The sequence below is a fragment of the Necator americanus genome, chromosome IV, assembly GCF_031761385.1.
Source record: "Necator americanus strain Aroian chromosome IV, whole genome shotgun sequence".
NCBI lineage: Eukaryota > Metazoa > Nematoda > Chromadorea > Rhabditida > Ancylostomatidae > Necator > Necator americanus.
In genome coordinates, this window is record NC_087374.1 from 9782417 (window position 1) to 9799131 (window position 16715).

The following is a 16715-nucleotide window of genomic DNA, read 5'->3' on the forward strand; positions in this document are numbered from 1 at the left end:
TTTTGTATATGAAACAGAAGGAACCAAAACAAACCGGCATAATTGATGGACAGTTCATGAGTTAGTCGATGTCTGCATACTATTATATGTTGTCAAACATATTTCCACTCCCCATCACACAACTTTCGGGCGCTGGTATGTTAAATAGCGTGTACAAAAACCTCAGTTTGATATTGCCAATGTCGATAAAGATCTGAAGAGAAACCTCACGCCATTCAGAACACAAATGAGACAGATAATTCTCAAATTTGATTTCTCATTTCTTTGATACAATTACCGCCAGAAATCATGTGTAGGCTCGTTATGTTATGACAGGAGAGACAAGCTGCGCTCAGAATAACTGGGACACAAAGTGGTCCGAAACAGAAAGTTTATTATAAGAAGTATAATTCGGAAGAGGTCATCCAGATGCAAAAAAATAGCTTTCCTCCACTCTTTATTCAGGATGAGTATTCTTGGATTGCACATTTGTGTGTATATTGTGTACAAACTATGAAGCTGGACTAAACGTTGAATACATAATTGACTCTTCATTAGGTAAGTATGTTAAAGATTCTGTGTAAAAGCTTGAAAATCTAATATTCTAGTGTTTGGAAGATGGAGTCCAATAAAAGTAAAGTGTAGAAAACTGTGAAAACGGTGCATGGTGCAATTGCACAAGCTGTCGCGCCGGAGCAACGCGGTTTTCGTCCACTCACAGGCGGCTTTCGTGTAGTTTGGCTGACAAGTGACATCAGCGGATCGATGTTGTATTTTCATTTCTTTCCTTTTCGCCGTTGTCGTTTCTCTCTTGGTATTTCTGTCGGACATCTGTTAAGTGAAGAGTTTTAATATCCTTGGTTCTTTGTCTTAGGTCTCAGTTAAAATGTTAAAGACGCTGTTCATTTTCCCAAGACTTATCGGCAGTGGAATATAGATGCTACTGTGCTGTGATAGTGTCTTATCTCACTCTATCAATTATCGCGCACTGGAACTATTCAAATAAATTCAAATATAATATAACATGTATTCAAATGTATTATTTTTTCTTATTATTTGATATTGTATGTATTTGAAAAAAGGGCTGCCGGGATAAGTACAGCATTTGTTTTGCAGAAGAAAGCAACATTCCTTTTCACTGATACAACAATATCTGCAGGTTACGTTCCAAGTGAGGCAGTAATACTAAGAGCAGTAGAATTCACGAATTCACTTGAAGTTGGAATAAACGCAGAGATATTAACAACAACTGATTGTAACGAAAGCACAGGAGATAAATCATACTTTTCATTCGTAAAGTTTCATTTTTTAAAATGTATCACATTCAAAAACAATCATCAGTCATGGCAATGTACATGAGTGAAAGTGATAAATAGCCATAGCAGTAAGTAGAGATGATATGTGAGAACAAAATGCGAAAGAAACGCAGCCAAACAAAATTAGGCACGAGCGGTGATGAGGTACAAAATCAATGTGGGAATGCAACCAAAAAACAACAATCAGTCAAAACACAATGGGATATTATAAGAGACTGGGCAATAAATGGGAATTAGCCTACACGGAGGTGTTAAATCCTTGTAATTTACTTGAGGGCCCCATGAAAGACTCCGGAGTTGAAAGGTGAGATGGCATCCCACCACGATCGTCTACCCTGCGAATGGAATATTTATAGGTGAAGATTTTTTTTTGATTTTCGAAATAAATATTTTGCTTACAAGATGGACGTGGAATATTTCTTTACGTACGCCGTATACCTTCAAAGTGTTATATACTGACGTGCACTTTGTTCTTCATTGAGATTCTTTTTTTTAATTTCCTCTTACTCAGACTACCTACTCTTACAAAGACTACTGTAGTCGTACTGAAATGCTCTTATTAAGCCTCCAGGTAACTCCCAAAAAAGATGTTGAATTCCTAACCCTGAGAACAGGGTCAAGCGTAGGTGGGTAGTTTCCGGTCGTAAAGGGAAGAGGCCGCAAGGGAGTGTACAAAAAGCAGGAGGGTGCACAAAACAGTGGTACGATTATTTTGTAGGGTAAACCTTTTCCCCTGAGAAAAAACTACCTAAAATATTTCTCTTGGTCCTCTTATCACGAAATTACTCTATTAGCAATGTGCATAGAATCTGAGCTTTTTGGGCATTAAATTCAATTAAATCCATTTTTAAACTACTGAAAAGTACAAACAATTGAATTCTTCATCTTTTAGAAGTACATTACTCTTTTGCAAAAATTTGATCCAACAAGTTGTTGAAGCTGAGTCGTCCCACTACCACATTGTGGGAACGAAATGTTGATATTTTCGCTTTTTTTCGTCGTTTCTCTCTCGAACTATATACATGATTCTTCTCTTTTTTGTTTTATTGTTTGCTTTTACTAATATAAAAAGAGATTTCATAGATTTTAGAATAGAAGCAGAATAGATTGAAAAGGAAAATATCTCAATACTAATATTTCCAAACATTTCAGCAAATTTGCTTCTTCTATTGTTGCAAAATATACGCTCCTTCATTCCCTACAATCCACAGTCAACCCCTCGGTGGTTTTCAGTGTCTCTACCAGAAATTTCACCCAGATATCAATTCTTTTAATTGAAAAACCCACAATAATTCTGTATCGACCCAGTATAGGCCTTTTACAGAGCATCCCATTTTTGAGCTTTGAAGGATTTAGGTTCAATTTAGACTTGACTAAGAAAGGTGGAGGCAACGTTAATGAACGCTAACAATGAAAGTAAATTCATGCATTCATGCTCTTTTTAAATAAAAGTTCGTGAAAATTCTAGAAAAATCTTCCCATCAATCCTCAATGAGAGAGGAAAGGCATTACTCACAAAAGTACTGACTGGTGATCAACGTGTTTTTCAACTGGAACACAACAAAATAGTATGGAAAATGTGGAAACGATTTTCTGTTAACACTCCGAGAACACAGTATCCATAAGTTCCAATAGCCAAGAATATTTGCTTTTCATGCTTGCAAAAAAATATGCTTACTTGAACCCTCGAGTAGGTGACGGCTCCCGATAGCCGTCTCGAGGTAGGATATCAGCATAACGTGGTTTTTCTTGCAATGGTTCGGTTTCAAAGGACTGGAATGAGAGAAGCTTTTTTGAAGATGAAAATTACCCCAAAGGCATATACAGTACATGCAAGTAATGAGAAAAGACGAACCGGTGCACCGAACTTCTGCCTGCTAAATGAAGTGGACCGACTACTAACGCCGTTACCATATGCTACTCGTTTTTCCTCTCTCTTTTGTTGTTTCACACACCAACAACAGAGGAATATGAAGATTATAGCCTGAATAAAGAGTTAAAGGCATCACTCCACGAATCTGGGGTGGTACGGATTTCCGGTGGAATATTCAGTAAGTAGTAAGTATATATACGGGGTCGTAGATTATTGGGAGAAGAGTGATTCCGTTCATTTCTTCCTAATTGCCATTGAAAACGGTCCGGAAGATATGTACGGCTTCGAGCGTTCCGCTGCGCTATTTTCCACAACGAGTTCAATTGGGACGCGCCAGCCTTGTGCACGCACCGCATCTTCCGGGCCGTTTTTTACGGTAATTAGGAAGAAGTGGAAGGAATCACCCACCTGTCCATAATCTACGATTCCGTATACGAATACTCCACCCGAAATCCGTAGCACCTGAGATACGCGGGGTGATGCCTTCAAGAGGGAAATGCGACATCAATAATGGTAAACGCAGGATAATTTACCATAATAATAGCGATTGTTCCCAAGATTGCACTTAACCAAATGAGGAAATTCTCTTTTTCTCGTGATCTGCACCACGGTTGTTCGCCTTTGTTCCATTCAAAACGGTATTCGTTTGGTCGATTGTAATCCACAACAACTCCGCCTAAACACTATTTCAAGTGAAAATCAATAGGAACGGCTTATCTATAAAAAAAAAGATAAATAAACGACTTGCATTTGTACTCGTGCACTCCTTTAATCCAATGTGATTGAACACATTCGAATCTTGCCACATCTCCTTGCATATACGCCGAATACATTGACGACGTTTTGATAAGATATTCGGGGTATTCTATATTAATAGGTCCGCAGCTGTTATCTGAAATTCATTCAATAAATTCCAGAGAAATTTGCAACTGCTTGAATTGACCCATGGGTCCACGACTTTTCTAAAGAGAATATAACTTTTCTGGTAGTAATTTAATTAATAATCATAATCAATATCAACAGTAATCTAATTAATCTATTTTTAGTGTTTCTAATCACTTTAGAATGCATTTTAACGACTTACAGAATCGTGAAGCATCCTGTCGTTCCGTTGTAAATACATTCCATTCTTCTTTTACTCTTACTCCCAGCACCTGAAGAATCCAGTATTTTTTTCGAGGAGTTTTAAATTTAACAACAAGTAGCAATGACCCAAAGACTTAAAGAACAATTTGAAAAGAAAACAATGACCTTAGCATTAAGTGTTGTGTAATCGTAAAGGCATGGAACGGAATCTCCACATTCAGAAATAACAGCTGATGGATTGTCTGGACATTGTGACATACCGTATGCTTCGGTCAGCTGTGATTGCATCGGTTGAACATTAACTGAAATGAATATTTCCAGCGTTGATTGAGTACTATTCGTGAATACAGTAATACACAGTTTACAAAAGTCTAAACTTCATTAGTTTAGTCAGAAAGCAAAAATAATGTCCAAATAATGCTGCAACTGCTAAATCAATTAGGAGATTGAAGAATTTTCGATGGAATTTTTATGTATGTATCTAAAATCAAAAAATACAGACTAGGGCAAGAGGTTTGTGTTCTTTGTATTTAGAAATCTAGTTATTTATTATTTTACCCATTACCATTTTTAAATCTTAGAGGTTTTTGTCCGCAGAGTGTAAAAGAAATCTGCACAAATTTTTGAAAGTGCTCAATGTCCAAATAAACCATCCTAATCAGAGAAAAACTCGAGATTTGAAATTTTCCCAGGATGATGGTCTGAACAGAGTGTAATAATGCCAAAAATATCCACTTACTGATGTTTTGTTGTTGTAGATCACGACAAGTCTGTAACTGTTGGTTAAGAGTTTGACCTGTGACAGGATGGAATCGATATCGACCCCTAAACCGACGACTTTTGCAAAATAATTATGACAGAAAGTACAGAAGTTTTCCTAAAATTTACGATTCATATTTTGGCGCCACTCTGTAAATGGGACCACTCTTCATGGATGCTTCTGGGAATACCTAAAAAAACAAATGAGGGGAGAAGTCAACATGGAAAGACCAATTCAACCAACTTCAAACTTTTTGTCTTCATCTCTGCTTGTGGTGAACATATTCTCTGTTGGCATTCCGGCTTGGTTTGCGGAGGCCAGCGATTGATCTGATCCTGGTTCACCAGAACCTTGCACTCGATCTGAGAAACAGGGCTGATGGAAGTTTTTATGAAAAGAAAAAAGGGAAACGTGCCAGTACTTACACATGTTAATGATCTGCTGTCTGTAAGTTTCCGAATTTACATCGTTGAGCGTCAGAGTTTGCAAAAAGCTTGCAGAGCTTTGATCTGGGAACGGCCTCATTAGTCCAGCAACTCTTGGCAGATTGTATCGTTGTCGCATCTCCATCTCTCTTGTTTTGTCACCGTCCGGACGCTAAATTCAAATCTCCTATCCTTGGAAAGAATAAAGGATAAAGTTTCTGGCGTTAATCAATCCGCTTGGATGGTCTCCCACGTTCACTTCAATTCAGAATCGTTAGAGGTTTACGAACGTGTATCTGGCCTATACAGTGACTTGCGGTGGCTAGCCGATGTGTCGAGTTAGTGTTTTTATCCTCCCAGACAAGTCTGGCACCAATTTATCGACCCCGGAGAGATGAAATACTTGGTGAGCACTAAGGCGGATTCGAACCTAGGATCGATCGATGTAGGGTGCGGAACCTCTAATCGCTACACTACACCCGCGCTCAAAATAAAAAAAAGCGAGAAAAAAATGGTACCTACCACTCCGTATTGCGGTGGTACGCTGAGAGCCACATTCAACAACCCCATGCTTTCTTGATAATTTGAATAACGATCAACATCAATGGCGTAGGATTCCCTGACACGAATGCCAATCTGAGCCTCTTCCAGAACCACATAAATCTCAGGTTGACCCCTTTCAACGTTATTCACGTAGATCAAAACACCTAGAAAGAGAGTGTGCTGTTATGACTCAGGATACAAGACGGAATTAAAGGAAACAACCGGAAGATTCAAAGAACTTCTGCTTCTCGCACCTTTAAACCTCTGAATCCTCATTGTATCAAAGTAGCGCATGATGTTTCCCACGATGATGCTGGTTCTGTAGCGGAATCGCCTCGTGTCCTTCCTAGCAACGATGTGAACCCGATCGGTACCAGTTGCTTCTAGGGCAACGCCAGTGATTACGGTAGTGTTTGTGGGTTGGACAAGATCCTGTTGAGCCATTCCATGACCGAGAAGACCTGGACGTGAAGATTATTATTTACTCAATCTTTGGAAGGAAGAAAATAAAGGAGAGAAAAGTAAATATGATTGGAAAATGGACTGAAAGAATTTCTATCGCCGTATGGCTAATTTCTAGCCAATTTTGCGAAGCTTCGTCTGACTCATCTTTCGAGGAATATCCTCAAAGGAAATGTAATTTTAAGCCACAACAAGGTTGCTTGGTTATACTGGTTGGTTAAAGTATCATGCAAAATCTTATGGTTGCCTCAGAAAAAACTCACTGAAGTCCACACGTCTGTTCGGATAACGTTCAAGTCTCAGTTGTACTTTCACTTCTGGAGTGGCAGTGGTCTGCGGGATGTACAGCACGTTGAATACCCCGGGTTCATTGAAAATAAACTTGTCGTTGTCGATTGTGTTAAATGTACCAGCACCCATGCCTTCTCCTAAATCACAACTTTACCACTGGTGTCAGACAATTTTTTCTGGATTTCTCTTTCTCCATTATTTCTATTACTTCCTTTCGAGCGCTACGGAAGTAATAAAAGTAATAATGAATGAAGTACCGTATGCTGGTGGCTGATACTCCTGACAACCACTGGATGGTCGTCTCCAGTAGAACATTTGACAACGGAAATCAGCAAATTTACAGCATAAAAAGTACGGCATGTAGTCATTGTGGAACGCGGATAAGCCCGGCACCTTAATTTTGCTTTTGCAACGACAATTTGTGAAGAAAGTTTGGAAAGATTCAACGAATGGTAGTTTCTCGAGAGTTCCTCACCTCATACTGGCCCATGTAAGGTGAGGTGCCAAATTCGTACGCTCTCATCGGGAACCCAGGATTGTACGGAACCTCAGGAGTAACCTTGATAACGGGTTGATAACTGGTTTGCATCAAATGTCCGGCATCGTCATAACAGCACACTTGACCGTAGTGGGTTGGGAAACGCCTGCAATGATGATTATTGATAATTCTTTGTGTTTTCAATGACATATTTGCCTTTTTCTTTGTTTGTTTGGATTTATAAACAGAAACGAAACCAATGAGAATGTAAATATCAAAATTTGAGAATCGGAGTGGACTATACCCTACACTACATAGAAAAAAAAAACAAAATTCAAATTCTGTCCAGTACCATTCTTTTTTTTCTTGAAAAAAGCATGTATGAGCGTCCATACAGTAACATCTGTTTATGAGTACAGAAAAAAATGAAGAGAAACTGATATCTACTGAATGTTCTGGAACAAAAAAGAACTAACCTAAGAGGTGAAGGGAATGACAGCACAGCTTTTAGGGTGGCTTCTTCAGGGTAAAAAGTTTTGTAATTGAAAAAGTCTCACGATAAGTTTTTCTCAAGACCCGAAAACTAGAAGAAAACGCAAAGAACGGCACGAGAAACTCTTCTATGTCCAGCACAATTGAAAGGTGTATTTCATCTGTCACGCTCAATTCCTCTGGTATTCCAGAAAAAGGAGTGCATAAAACCTTTGTGTGCTCCGGTCTTCCCAACGATGCAACAGATAACACGGTAGAATGCGAGAAGCCCGCTTCCCATGATCCAATTACTGTGACTCAAATAAGAAGCGAAAGATGCGCCAACGGCAAAATTGTAAATGCGTTGTGGTGTGCCTTTGTTCTAGCAGTAATAAATCGCATCGTTGATGTCACCCCGTGACAGAGGGGTATTTCAAACGCTCTTCTCTGGATCACGAGGCCGTGATCACTCTCATATTCGTGAACTATGTACACCCCTATCTGTGAGATCGAAGATCCCAACATCGTCAGTTCTGTGAGTCGCAGTCTTTGAAACGTTCACGGGCATGGCATTAAACTCAAAGCGATTGGTTGCTTGGACTTTTCGCAGCAATGAAAGCAGGAGTCCGCGATAAATCGTGTTTCACCAGTGCCTTCTCTTCAATTGTCCTTCTTTGAATTAATCCCAGAAATGCAAATCTATGTAAATTGGAGTTGCTTGTCACTTCAGGGCGTAATAAATGATTATGCACACTAACACTAAGGAACCAGAATTAGAACAGTGAAATTTTTGAAAACTAACGATTATGGATGTGTAGGGTACTGCCGAATTTGTCCAACCGAGTGAGCACGATGCGAACTTAAAAGGGGTAAGTGCAGCAGAGACTATATGTCATGCAGGGAAAAAGTGTGCGCCGCGGTTGACGCGCGTCTCCTGGCTGGACACGTTTTGTACTATGAATGTATAAAATCCGGTATGTAACCGAAAAAAAAATCCGACAAATTGGAAATCTTGCTAGTTTAAAAGAAATTACTAATATTAGTTCCGATTGCTGAATTCAGAGAATTCAGAGACACAAGGATGTTCGTGGAAAAGGAGAAAGAAAATTGGATGAACGCACGAAAGAGTGAACAATCGAATGAACGAGCGAGTGAGTGAATGGATGAATGAATAAGTGAATAAATGAGTGAAAGGTATTCGTCATGATGTCAAGAATAGTGTTAGAAGCGAAATATTCAAGAAATTAGCAGTTGCCCAAGTAAAAGTGATTGAAAAGAAAACAGTATGATTTAAACAAAAGAACCCAAAAACCTATAGAAGAAAACATCATTAAGGAAATTGTAAGGCAGTCGGTAACTTTCCTACGGATCATGTGAAGATCAGTCCAAAAAAGAGGCACTCACGCGGTATTTTCGCTCTCAAATCCTTTTCCAGAGCCGGCATACGATCCATAGATGTTTTGAGCTGACATATAACAATTCCTTGCACCGATGGCTACTGTGCACGTTATATCACGGAATGCCTAGAAGGGAAATCATCTGGATTTTAACATTGGGAAGAATGCTTGGTTTGTTGTGAATAAATGCTCCACTAATACTATAATGAAATACTGTGCACTATACAGTACTGTTAACTATATACTAATACTGTATACTAATACGGTAATACACTGTGCAAAATAAAGAACTTTTTGTATCTTAGGAGAACATTGTCTTATGTCCAGGGAAACCTAGACAAACCTGTGAGCATCTCGGATGCGGCATGAATCGACCGAGATCAGCCATCGCTTGTTTTTCTATGCATGGACACGAGGAGTTCGTCTCTGTGTCACGGATAAAATTCCACTGCGCACCATCTTCGTTGTACCTGTCAAAATATCCGTTTAACTTACGTAACTTTAATACTACCATAAAAATTACCAGTCATGACACATTTCAAGCGATTTCTTCTTAACAAACTCCACTCTGGCGGCCTCGTCTTGTTGTGAATAGGTGGTTGTTGAAAATTCAGGATTATTAGTTGTCCATAACCAGTGAAGAGAAATTGGCGCGGAGACAAGGCTGGAAATCGCAAAATTTCAATTACGCTTCCAATGGTAAGAAGGGGTTCTCAGAGGTAACAGGCAAAGACCAACTTTGTAGAATAAGTAAGTAAGGAGAGGCTTTGATGAGTGTGATCGCTACTTACTAAAATACTTACCCTGAAAGCAGTGTCTGAGCTGTGTTCTCCACCTGATTCGGTTTGATTGGTGCAAGTTTTAAGTAACCAAAACGGTAGTTGTACAGTTCATGGGTCCGTTGCCAATCATTCAAGTACCATTGTTCAACCTTCAATCAAAGTGATTCAAAGTCATTTTAACTTTTGATTGCTCGAAATCCCACAGTCTGCGAAAAATTAGATCACTTTAATTTGATTTTTTTGTTTTGAAAATCGCAATGTGTAAATATATAGGAACTAAACTACAAAAATATATGATAATAATAATAATAATATAATACACGATACAATAATATTGCCCATTAGTATTCTCAGAATTATAACTGTAGGCGGTTTTTAATGCAAAAAAGATAGAAATTTGGAGTTTTTAGTGTAACACTGAACTTTCCTATTATTTCCCTTAATTTTCCTTAACGTATTCAAATTATTTTTAGAATTCCTCGACTTTTGAATTTTTTATTGTTACACTATCAGCTATGAAAGTACCAGTAAGAATGGAAGAGAGCTTGGACACCTTTCGTTGACCAGTCAGTCACCATGAGATTTGAGACTGAGAACGGAGTTTAGTAACGATGCTGGATCTCCGCAATGGAATCCGAAAACAGATACACCGCCAACATTTCGAGGTTGCTAGTAATTTTTTTTCCAATTTATGCTGCTTTCCAATTGAGCAATTCGACCACGAGTTCACTCGAGTTCATTCCTAAGTCCTTTCAGAAAGAAAAGAACATAAAATAATTTTTTGAACACCAGACTGGAAATGTACAAAAAATAAATATCTATGCAAAAGACATTCTTACAAATTGTGCTTTTTTGTTTATTCGCAAGATGATTTTTTTTGGAAAGTGTGTTTTTATAGTTGGCGACAATTATGTTCAATCGATTAAGCGCGACGCGTCCGCTTCAATTCATGCATTTCAATGCTTAGCGCACAATTCCTCTTCACTTTGCTTTACCTATACCGGCAAAGACTACAAACTAAAACTAAAAAAAAAACTAAAGTATGGTTATTACAACATCGGAATACGTACCTGGTATATATTAATTCTTTCTTCCTGGGGTTTCCATCTGTATTCGTAGGTGTTTCGGTTTGAATATGAAGCAAGACGACATAGAACGCGGTGTTCTGGACGGAATTTCTTGATCTGTAACGAAAATTGTTCAATTGTTCTGAAAGATCCTTTCTGAAGGAGTTGGCTCCAGGTTAATTGTGAAAGATTAACCTCAACAGATAAAAAATGGGTCAAAAATATACAAAAGCGAAACAAAGTTCTGAATAGTAGAATGAAAAACGTAAAAGAAAAACTGTGAAACTTCACTCACATCATCATCCTTGAACTCTCTATACCCGATGACGTAAAGACCCAACTGCACACTGTACAGGGCATCATCGCTTACTCTCACCGACTCCAAATGTGTAGCAATGTCGGGATTTGTGAAATTCCGTGGGTACCATGTGAGCGGCATTACCTGTGAAGGTTAAACCTTAGTTCGGTGAAAAATCAGGTTTGTTCGATAAATACATCAAATTTTATCACCTGGTAAGGAATCGGATTTTTAAACCAGTCGTAGATGTTCCCTATGTCCAAACGCATTGGATCCAGAGTAGGTGGAACTGCAAAATGATCGGCTACAAACCCTGCTGGGCCACATACAAGCAAAATTAACTATACCAAAGTAAATATATCCAACGAAGGCCTTTTCGTCATTGGCACCACCACTTTGTGGTTGGAAGTACACTGTTTTTGTTCCCCAATCGTAAATTTTTGGCAGATGGCATCGAGCAATCGCTGGATTCAGAACTGTACATGTAGCAGTCTGGAAAATAAGCAGATTATGAACGTCTTCACGAAATTTTATAGCAGCATGAAACCTGTCGCTGTTCTATCATAAGAATATAAGTTTGAGCACGATCCAGACAGATAGCGTTCACGTCCACAGTCATTTCACCCATCATGTTAACAATATTTGGGTAGATCAGCATGGGATCTGAAAATAATGGATGTGCTGAGCAGGAAGACGGTAGCCCAGCAATCAGAACTCACATGTTCCACCAGTTTTGTTGCTGCAACCGGCCGGTCGGACTACATCATCAACTCGGAACATGTAACGACCTCGAACCATGTGCGGAACACCAGATCGTTGCGATAGCACCTTAGAAGCACATTAATCTACTCGATAGGTATAGAATGTATGAACGATCAAGGGAAAAAACCAAAACGTCATCAAAAAATTGCTAGGAAAGAATAGGCATCAATTAAGCGCTGCGCTAGACGCGTCGCGGTCATTAGGGCGAGTACACTTGACGCCGACTATAAACACAGAACCATACGAACTGTAGATTTACCTTGGGAGTGTTCTTGAATGCTTGAGTTGGATCTACGGGAACGAGACCGGTGTGGTTTCCTCCGTTGAAAACGGCCTGTAAGTGAAACGACTTTAAATACTTCTAACCAATTCAACTTGTATCATAATCAAATTCAACTTATATTTTCACAAACAAAAATTAGAAAAGTGCAATATCATTGCTTCAAAGATAAAATTATAGGAAGATGTCCATGCAAACGAATGTAAAGAGGCTGAATCAAAGTTCGAGAAGTTGGTGCTAACTTCGCGCGTGAAAACTCGCAAGTTCTTGAATTGTTTGACCCTTTTAAAGGCATCACCCCACGAATCTGAGGTAGTGCAGATTTCAGGTGGAGTATTCGTATACGGGATGGGAGACTACGGAGAGGGAGGTGATTCAGTCCATTTCTTGCTAATTGCCGTAAAAAACGGCCCGGAAGATGCATCGCCGCCCAAGACTGGCGCGCTCCAATCGAACCTCTTGTACAAAATGGTGCGCCAAAACGAATGAAGCCGTATCTTCCGGGCCGTTTTTACGGCAATTAGGAAGGAATGGACGGAATCACCCCCCTCTCCGTAGTCTCCCATCCTGTATACGAATACTCCACCTGAAATCTGCACCACCTCAGATTCGTGGGGTGATGTCTTTAAGCTTTCGCACTCAAGCTGAGCCTTCACTTTTACTAAGAAGGAAAGGAGATTCCTCAAAAGAAATGATCCATGCGAAAATGAGCAGCTCAGTGAGACCGCGTAAATAATGTTTCACATCTCGACTTGATACCAATATGGATTTTCAATAACTTATTGAATATGTTTATAAAATAAAAAAGTAGGAATGTAAGAAAGCTAAACCTCGAAGAAGAGCCGAAAAAACCATACTATTCTGGAAAATGCTTTGGATTTCGTGAGGTGCTTGAGCACTCCCATTAAGAACTGTGTTTACAACTAACAGATAACAGTTAAAGGCATCACCCCACGAATCTGAGGTGGTACGGATTTAGGTGGAGTATTCGTAAACGGGATCGTAGATTGTGGGGAGAAGGGTGATTCCATTTATTTCTTCCTAATTCCCGTAAAAAACGGTCGACGACGATACGGCTTAGAGCGTTTTGGCGCGCTACTTTCTACAACAAGTTCGATTGGAGCGCGCCAGCCTTGCGCACACGCCGTATTTTCCGGGCCGTTTTTTGCGGCAATTAGGAAAAAATGGACGGAATCACCACCCTCTCCATAATCTACTATGCCGTATACGAATATTCCACCTGAAATCCGTACCACCTCAGATTCATGGGGTGATGCATTTAAGAATTCCTAGCACCCCATCTAGGAATTCTTAAGATTTCTCAGGTCCTCCACCTGGATGACTCATCGGAAGTGTATCACATCGTCTCCTGATTCTCTCAACCCAGCTATTTCTATCTACCCGATTGTTTTCTATTGACATAGTGTGCAGTGTTCGATCCTAGTGCCAGCTATGTAAATACGAGCCGAATTCCCACACACTAACTCTACGTCGTACATGCTACAGCTGGTCGGTTATGAGTCATGCGGACCAAGGAACCGCATGACTAGCGTCATAAGGGTAAAACGGATGGCGCGTCAGGTGACTAGAATCCACATAGCGCTCCGTCTACTTTACGCTTACCAGGCTAGAAAGGTAAGTGACACTCACCTGACATCGTCCACTCCTCGAATTCGCCCTGAAGTCAGCTGCATCAAAACCAAGTTTGTCGTAATTTAAGATCACGTAGCTGAGTCGAGCAGCCTGAAGAATGAACTTGAAGTCTGGATCACGAAAGTCGAATAGGTCCTCGGGAACTCATTTATTCATTGTATTCTGATAGAATCAGCAGTAAGGTCAAAAATTAAACGGCTATAGAGAGCAATGGTAAAAGGAGGAGGATTTTCGTAGGGAACTCATAAAAAGTTAGAATCCACTATAGATGCATTTAAGGAGAAGAAACTGGCATTAATTTGGAACGAGGAGTGATCCCTGCCGGATATAGAAATGGAACTCAAGGTAGAACTGGATTTTATAATTTAGGGTATATTTTTAATATTTCCGCTCAGAAGCCTCAAATCCCCATAAGGTTTTACCACCTTAATTTAATGTAAAGAGTAACATCTAGATGTTTTTCTCCTTTTTATGAGGTGCAAATTCACTCCCTGCTTGATTGAAAACGAGCAGAAGACGAAAACAATCACGGCTTGCACTGTGACGAAAAGTTAACCTCATCAGTGAGCCATACAAGCTGATAAGTGGCGAGCTGACCAGCATCCATATCACTTCTGCCGGATATTGCAGAAGCGGTGTTGTACCAGGTGACGACTAGAGCGGCATCGGCACGAAAAGCAGCTGCACCGGCTACTCCTTCTGAAAAAGGTCAGAAAACGTTAAAATGTTGTTCTATGATGGAATGAAATAAACTAATGGAATAAGTTGATTCTTTGCTAATCTCTAAAATGAGAGTCCTCCCACAATTACCGCGAGAATTATCCACTATGGACGTGCAGGACATGAGCAAATTTGATTGTTCGCATGAATTTTTATTAAACACAGCTTCGGCCGAAAGGAAAACAAAAATTCTCGCTAATAGAACTGGTACACACAACTATTAATTAGGTTTCTCATCCTTATGCAAAGGTAGCTCCTGTTTGTAGCCGAAAATAGAGCGATTTCAGCGACTATCTGTTAGCAATAAAGAAGTGATAGGTTCAGAGAATGTTTAGTGTCTAGGAGCAAAATAAGACGGAAGGATTTGTGGTCACAAGAAAATAAAGCTGAGTCGGAAAATGGGTACGGTGGTGGTTGGAGAACCTTCTTTTTTTAGATTTCTGAGCCATCCGTTACTGCTTTCTTCACATGCTAAGATCGAATATGACACTCAATCAACATTTAAATTAAATCGATGGACGGTTCTCGAAAAAAAAATCGAAATCAGTCAAATCAAATCAATTTATGTCTTACAGTATGTTAGTGTTATTATATTCGTGTTCTACAACTTTACAACTTTAAAATTACCACTCCGAAAGAGACTTCACTGATATGAACAAAAGGATCGCCCTACTGAACTCCCTCTCCCCTCCCTTCCCCAAATACCCTAGCGAACTACCTTAGCGCCTAAAAATAAAGGTGACTTCTTCTTTCTCTTATTAAATCAAGCACCTTTAGAAGCAGATCTGTCTTGACAAAGCAACTGATAACACCCCTACGATATGAGAGACCAGATAAGATATGAGAACTTGCGATATGGAGGTCTGACCATGGAAAAGCGGATAAGGGCTCGGTTTTATAGAGACCTGAAGCTATCTCAAAGCAACTCAGCTTATGTTTTTGGGAATTTTCCAAGATAAAAGTTGTGTGGGTGGTATTTATAAAAATAAACCACTCATATATGAGGAAACCTACCTTGCAACCAACGCATCATTTCGTCGAGGAAGTAGTCACTGTTCTGGTCGCACCGAACATATCCTCCATGAGTACCTTGGCATGCCTAGATAGCACGGAATTCACTATGGCTAACTCGTTCACTGCTTGCGCAAAAAATTGGACGTAACATTGATATATAACAAAAAGAAATTTAAAAGTAGCCCGTACCGCAGATGCTGCCTGTCCGAAGAAGCTGCTCTGATACGAACCGCCAAGATTCATGTTGCTGCCTGAACCGCGGCCGAAAAGCGATTGTCGCATCATAAGCCGAAAGAAAACGCCTGAGCGCATTCCTGGATTCATATCTTGCGGAATCTGCAATTTTTTAGCGGTTTTCTTTAAAACTGGGAAAACACGCTCGTATGGTATTTCGTACTTGTTGTTTACAAAGATATGGCGCTATCATGGCTGGATCCTGATGCTTAGGCCAATCTGTTGCGTCCGGACCAATGTTTATTGTTGGTCCTTGGTCAAGCACAACAGCGAATCCAATATAACCATTTACAGATATCTAAAAAAAGAGAATTCTTTCTTCTCTAGGTACGATTCACGAACGACCAGAAACCCACCGTTGTGTAGTTATATAGCCCACCATAAAAAGGAAAATACATATGGAGATCAATCGTTTGTCCAGAGGTTAGCATACCCGGTATAACTTCTTGGTCACCTACTTCTGGACCGAATGGAACCAAATTCACTGAAAAAATAAAAGTTCGTAGGAATAGGCAGGTTATGACCGATTTATCTACTTATTCCAAAGAAAAAAAAAACAAATAAAAAACAGATAAAACGAGCCTCCATAATAAAGATTCGTTCCTGTGCCAGAGAATAGTACCCCTGCTTCCGGTGATCCAAGATTCTGATTGATATTTCCCGTTTGCTGCGATTGAATTTGTTGGTGACCGCCAGCAAAGAGGCCGCATAAGATCAGCAAGCGCAACGTTCGGTTGCGCAGCCGCCACATGCACGGCTGCAAAAATCCGACGTGATTAGAAATATCAGCATAAGCAGTTTAAATCGACAAACCGAAAAAGAAA

At 39.7% G+C, this 16715-nt stretch overlaps 1 protein-coding gene across 1 annotated transcript; it reads right to left on the minus strand.

Annotated features, from left to right (window-relative positions):
* Positions 1 to 1533: 1533 nt before the first annotated feature.
* RB195_000792 (uncharacterized protein) lies at positions 1534 to 16642 on the minus strand (the record flags this gene model as incomplete). Its single annotated transcript, XM_064197312.1, has 34 exons — positions 1534 to 1630; positions 2974 to 3068; positions 3151 to 3279; positions 3702 to 3844; positions 3917 to 4060; positions 4253 to 4322; positions 4420 to 4556; positions 4994 to 5079; positions 5143 to 5204; positions 5258 to 5376; positions 5440 to 5611; positions 5962 to 6146; positions 6237 to 6443; positions 6708 to 6872; positions 6993 to 7128; positions 7211 to 7379; positions 9089 to 9207; positions 9425 to 9551; positions 9605 to 9745; positions 9885 to 10012; positions 10934 to 11047; positions 11226 to 11372; positions 11441 to 11517; positions 11576 to 11720; positions 11776 to 11891; positions 11948 to 12056; positions 12250 to 12324; positions 13921 to 14013; positions 14480 to 14622; positions 15658 to 15742; positions 15847 to 15993; positions 16055 to 16189; positions 16248 to 16375; positions 16474 to 16642. 34 exons carry the CDS (start codon positions 16640 to 16642, stop codon positions 1534 to 1536), a joined length of 4314 nt encoding a protein of 1437 aa, XP_064053193.1.
* Between the last annotated feature and the right edge of the window lie 73 nt (positions 16643 to 16715).